Here is a 6,418-nt window from a genome sequence, read left to right on the forward strand (position 1 = left end):
TCTCGTTGGAATTTGTTTTCTCTAACTAAGTTTTCTTAGCTTACCCGACGCTTAAGTAGGGATAATTGTTGTTCATACACTCCACCAATAAGAAGAACCAAGTAACTTGCATGCATGGTCATCAAATAATGTTCTTTCTTGTATTTTTTTTTACCTACTATTTCCACCATTTCCTTAATGTCTATTAATAACTTAATTTCTATTTTGTTTTTCCAATTTTGTTAATTATTATTTTTCTTTAGAATATTTTGATAATGAAAAATTTAATATGTTCTAAACGAAAAAGGTGTTTAAAAGATTGAGACAGTTTCATTTTTGTAGACTTAACAATAATAGGTACAATATAAACATTGTAAGAGAGACCTTGTAGAAACAAGCAAGAACTCTTATTTGTCTCTACAAGATCTTTTTTATAGTGTTTACATTATACTAGTTCCTAGTCAATCAAATCTACAAAGTGAAGTCGTTTTAATCACTTGCTCATATTTTAGTTTAGAATATATTAAGTTTCTTTATTATCAAAATATTCTAAAAAAATAATAATAATTAACAAAATTAAAAATACAAAATAGAAGTTAAGTTGTTAGTACACATTAAGGGAATTGTGGAAGTAACAAGTAAAACAAAAACAACGAGTGACACTATTTGAAGGTCATACGCATGAGTTTTTCGGTTCTTCTTGTTGGTGTAGTGTATGAATAATAGTTGTCCCAGAACTTAAACATTAAGTAAACCAAGACGACGTAATTAGAAAAAGCAACTCCTAGCGCAAAATTATTAATAAAATAAAAAGTTTCATTTAAGGAAAATATGACAATTAGTAATAAAAAAAGATTTTATATAATTTAAAAATATAAACAAAATGGACTTCAAAGGTTAACAAAACTTGTGGAGCATTAGAATTTTTAAAGTGAAAGTCTGGGTTCGAACTTCTGTCACACTTGTGAAATATGTCCCCAATTACCAAAAATATATATATAAACAAAATATGATTTGAAAGATGGAACTATCATTTACAATCCTCAATCGTATTAATTTGAAAGAAAATATAAATTAATAAAGTTTTATAATTATTTTTTTAGTAAAAACCACACACAAAAAAATAAATTATAAAATTTTTAAACAAACGGAAAATAAGTTATTAAAGATAGACAGAATTAAAATTTGGTTATGATTTAAGATAGTCTTAGATTGATTTAATAATTTTTTTAATAAAAAACCAAACACAAAAAAATAAATGAAAAAATACAAAATTTTTAAACAAACGGGAACTAAGTTGTTAGAGTTAGACAAAATTAAAATTTGGTTGAGTTTAAAGAGAGTTTGAGATTGAAATTGAATGAAGAAAATGTAAAGAAACATTGAGAAATTAGGTTTTGCATATTTGTAGTTAGTGAGTGGAGGAAGAGGGTTTATATGGGAAAAAATTAAAAACACAAAAACAAAAGCCTAACGTCTACTAGCCAAGGCAATAGTTGTTGGTTTGGCCAATGTTGGTTTGGCCTACAGCCGCTAAGCAATTTTTAAATTTTATTTGTTTATTTTAAATCGGCTATAGCGTCCAGTCAAGTCAGACTGCCCGCTCTATAGTCCAAGCCTATAGCATAGTTCGAACCACCTGAGTCGTGCCTGCTCGTGTCGGACTAATCCCTGCGCCAAATCTACACATAAGAGATTGTTGCTGTTAAACCCCTATAAATCTTTTTTTTTTGGCTAAGCAACCCCCCACAAATCTCACTATTTCCTTTTCACATTTTCTTATTAAACTTATTCACGCAGCAACGTGCACATGCTGAGTGGCTTTGCCTTAAAATTTTTTTTTTAGCACAAAGTCATGACAAAACAAACCCCTGTTCATGAAATGAGCCATCAGTCATTATATAAGCATGATCCAAGTAATTGATCTAATTAAATTAAATTCCCACAATATTTAAAGAAAAGAAAGCTTTATCGTTTTTAATGGAGAACTTTACATCAAATTTAGCTATTATTTTTTCTCTTCTTCTTTATGAATAGAAAAGCAAAGATATTAATGGAAATGCAACAACAGAACAGATAGTGCTCCCTAAAATTTACACCAAGGGTCTTTTCTCGTCATTGTCTTCATTTTCTGATGAGATTTTCTCTTCTTGTAGCGGGGATTTCCTGTTATTGGAGATGATATACGAATTCAGAGTCTTAGTGGGGGCTTTGTTTTCCGGCATCATTTTCAATATAATCCCCATAGCAATGAGCAACAGCCCAGTCCCATGTTGCTCAGTTAAAGGCTTTGTAAATATCAAGTATGAGATCAACAGAGTTACTGCCTTTCTCGCTGTTGTTATCTGCAACACAATATATAAATAATGTAACCTTAATCACCAACTTGAAATAGCCATCAAAAAAGATAACTTGAGTAATGGTGAATGAAGTTTTAATTCTAGGTAGCTTTTAAAGATGTAAATGAAGCAGAGAAAGTTCAATTACCATGGCAGTGGTGGCAGCTCCGAAAATGGCAATGAGAGATAGAACAGACACTTGCCCCACAAATGTAGCCATGGCTTCAAATACTAACACCCCATATACATATGGATGCTGCAATTCATTTGAAAAGGAAAATAGAGTTATATAGCAGACATTGTAATAGTAATGTTCATAATTCTTTCATTCTCAATCCATCAAAGTAAAATTCCTGAATCAGTCTCCACTGGAACCTACAGGTAACTTGGAAATCCACTTATCTTCTGGTATAAGAAGTACTTCACATGGCCCTTCAGTATATTTTATGTTTGATGGTAATATTGTAATCAGTTGGGTCTATTCTCAACCCCTGGACTTAAGGAAGAAATTTTTTTAATGAGTTTAGGAGTTGGTATTCAGAAATCAATAAAGTTATATGCATCCAATTTTGACTATTCAATTAAGTGTCTATATTTAATTCAAAATCATGCAATCAAATATGAGAATCTTATAGAGTACTCAAACTGGTTGCACAGAACGTTGCTCTTTAACTAATTAAGGGGACATTCAAATAGATCCTTGACTTTTTTCTAGAAAAAAAATTGTTTTGGTGGGCATTGCAGGCACGTTATCTATGAGATCACTCCCATACCCTTATTATAAATTCACATGCAGATAACTTGCTCAAGAAAAAGTAAAAAGAAACAATTGAAAAAGGCATATAGTTCTTTACTTGTGAACATGAATTCCAGGCCCTAAAGAGCTCTCCAGTTAGAACCATTGGTGCAAGTAAGAAAGGCAACCCCACTACTGTTGAACAAAACAGCATCTCCATCTATCATAACAAATGTGATTAAAAAGAAAATCAATAACAAGAAAAGGAGAAAAAATTATTCGTCGTATTACATATTGCATTCATACACACCTACCTGTGTTGTGTCGGGATTCATGGTGAAAATTGCTTCTTGCAAATTACCCAAAAAGGAATCCATAACTAAAGCACCTGATATCATTACGACACCAACCATACTAAAATTTGGAGAAGTTTGGGCGTCTGCCAAGGTGAAAAGGATCAGACCAACAACTAGCAGCAGAGCAGAGATGTATTCATGAACTGGGTATTTCCTTCTCAATCCAGGAATGAAGGCACCCATTATCATTACAGGAAGCACCTAATTTCGCAAATAGAAAAGCCCTCAAAATTACACCACATTCAAATTAATCAAGCAAATCATTCTAACATGCATTGGACATTTTTTGTTAGAGCAATGCTCTGTGCAACCAAATTTGATTAAGCAATTCGTGATTGGGTGTTATATATCCTCAGTTAAAATCCCCCAATAACTATTATAACACTAGGAATTCACAAGGCATATGACTAATAAAAAAGAGAATGCATGTTTACCTTTGTGGACTTGAACATGATTTGAGCTGGATAGTTGAGGAAGGCCAAGGAGCCCTTAGTTAATCCATGAGAACCCATTAACACGAAAGAGAGTTTTACATATGTTTTCCACGGATTCAACATTCGTTTGGTGGTGAAACCTTGCAAGTATATGAGTACCAAGTATACAAATCCTTGTACAAAAGTGAAATACCAACCATAGCTGCAAAATTCAAAGATTCAATGAGCAAAATTAACAGCATATTCTGCATATGAACACAAAGCGTAAAAATACTCATAAAAAGGTTAATTGAATGGCTAAAGAGAATTATATACCTGAATTGAAGCCGATTATACACATATTCCTGGAATTAAAAAGTTGGGTTAAACACAACGCATGATAAAAAATACCGCATAAAAAGCTGTGAAAATAAAAATTAAACGAACCTCACAAACCCCATTAACGAGATAGCCAAAGAAGAAGCCGGAAGAACAAATGAGGAACTGCTGCCACCTGGGTCGATCAGAGAGGGAGATACCAAACAGAGACCTTGCTTGGTCTTCGCTCTTCATTTCTAACGACCCACTAATTTAAAAAAAAAAAAACAAAGTCAAAATGGCTGTTCAGTTGCTGAAGCGGTGGTGCATGAGTGGTAACAGTAGCAGAGAATTGGGTTTGAAGAAGAAAAGAGAGAGTTGATTTATGTATGACAGGTAGACAAAAAGAATCGAAGGGGAGAGATATAAAGATTGAAGACTTGTGTTCTACAAGTCAACTAAAACACTAAATAATATGGAATCCAGCCTTTGTGTGATGTGTTTAAGTTTCGTTTGGAGAGCACGAAAGTAGGAGGATTTTAAGAGGGAATTGGAATTCCATGAAGAGTTCTTGGTACGTTTGCCAAGAACGTTTTATTTAAGTTTGAGGTTGGCTTTTCTCGTGATAACATTCATATTCAAACAAAACCAAACTCACGCTCTCTCTCTCTGCCTTCGTCACGTTCACAAATCTCTTTATCAATGCCAATGTGCCATGTGAATTGTAAGCAATTCTAGGAGTTAGCAAATGTGCAAGATTTTAAATATAAAAAAAGGTTGAAATTTCAACTGAGTGACATTTCAAAAATAAATTATTGATTTATCTAATGTAATTGTTGCTAAATAGGTTATTGAATCCAAAATTTCATTTACTAAATGTGATCAATTCGGTCCTAAAGAACAATTCAACTTCAAATTTCTTTCTTATCCAAAAAAAAAAATTGCAAGCAGGTAAAATTTTTTCCTGTCTTAGATGATCAACCTTGTTTGAACTATTTGATTGCATATTAGATGTAAATTTTCAAATAAGATATTTTATAGTTCTTTTAAGTTTATTTCCCAACTATATATTATAAATTTAACTTGAATTATTATTATTATAATATTATTATTAATTCCATTTTTTATATTTTTTTAATCTAACAACTAATAATTTTTTTCACCAAATGTGACTTTAACAAATTTTTTTTACAAAATCTCTTCTCCCATTCATATTGGATTTGATGGGTTTAGGGATTAGATTGTTGGGATTTTGAACTGAGTTTTGGAGGATTAAGGATAAAGATTTTAATCTTCAATACTTTTGAACATAATATTATGATTTATTTATTGAATAATATATATTGTACTGATAAATATTTGATTAAAAAAGGATACTCCCTCCATAATAAAATTCGTTGACTAACACATTATGGAAGAGAATTAAATTTAAAGTATCCAAGCATGCATGTGAAGATGTTCTTGCTTCTCTCTCACGCATTTACTCCTCTAAAGTCAACTCACTTTTAAACCAAAAATGGCATGAATTAAACTGGGTTCATGTCATGTTTATATTTCAATCCGATCAACAAAATATGACCAAACTTAACTTAATACATGGAGTAGACCCTTAGCCTTAGGGTTGCAATTTTCAACATAGCTCATTAATCTAATATGGTTGATTTTTTTTTTTTATGAAATTTAATTATATCAATTTGATATAATTTGAAACTAAACTAAATTGTGTTAGGGTTGATATAAAAATACCCCATCTAACCAAAACTAACATGAATATTTATAAAAATATTATTTTGGTAGAATTCCTTGGAGTCATATTAAAAAAATGTTGAAAGACAAGTGTTAACAACAGTTAAAATCTTTATATGTTGTATATAATTATATTTTTGTATAGTTGTATTTGCTTCGATAATTCTTGATTTTTATTTAAAATTTTTATTTTACTATTCGGTAGTGAGAATGAGATTTAGTTTTTAAGATTATTGACATGTTTTAAAGGTCTTAATATATAATTTTTTAGGCCATTTATAAAGAAGATAAAATGTTGTAATGTGTGTTTTATTAATAATATATTTACGTAACTTAGTGAAGAAATTAAAACACTAAAAATAATTAGGAGGTCAATTCATTTGTGTTAAGTCAATCCGAACATAATTTGGATGGGATTAAAGTTTAAAAATTTCGAAATGATTTTAATTTAGTTTACATTAGAGTTGAGGATCTCTTACCCGAACTTGAATTAATACGATACAAAAATAATCCGATAACAAGCAATGTCAA

The 6,418-nt window shown here is 30.8% G+C and overlaps 1 protein-coding gene across 1 annotated transcript; it reads right to left on the reverse strand.

Moving 5' to 3' along the window:
- Positions 1 to 1,887: 1,887 nt before the first annotated feature.
- Positions 1,888 to 4,709, reverse strand: LOC123204244 (UDP-galactose/UDP-glucose transporter 4-like). The gene is made up of 7 exons (XM_044620841.1): positions 4,271 to 4,709; positions 4,160 to 4,188; positions 3,845 to 4,046; positions 3,369 to 3,611; positions 3,173 to 3,274; positions 2,467 to 2,574; positions 1,888 to 2,324 (listed from the first exon to the last, which is right to left on the reverse strand). Exons 1-7 carry the CDS (start codon positions 4,394 to 4,396, stop codon positions 2,073 to 2,075), a joined length of 1,062 nt encoding a protein of 353 aa, XP_044476776.1. The 5' UTR covers positions 4,397 to 4,709; the 3' UTR covers positions 1,888 to 2,072.
- Positions 4,710 to 6,418: the final 1,709 nt, after the last annotated feature.

This window comes from Mangifera indica, chromosome 20, assembly GCF_011075055.1.
Source record: "Mangifera indica cultivar Alphonso chromosome 20, CATAS_Mindica_2.1, whole genome shotgun sequence".
NCBI lineage: Eukaryota > Viridiplantae > Streptophyta > Magnoliopsida > Sapindales > Anacardiaceae > Mangifera > Mangifera indica.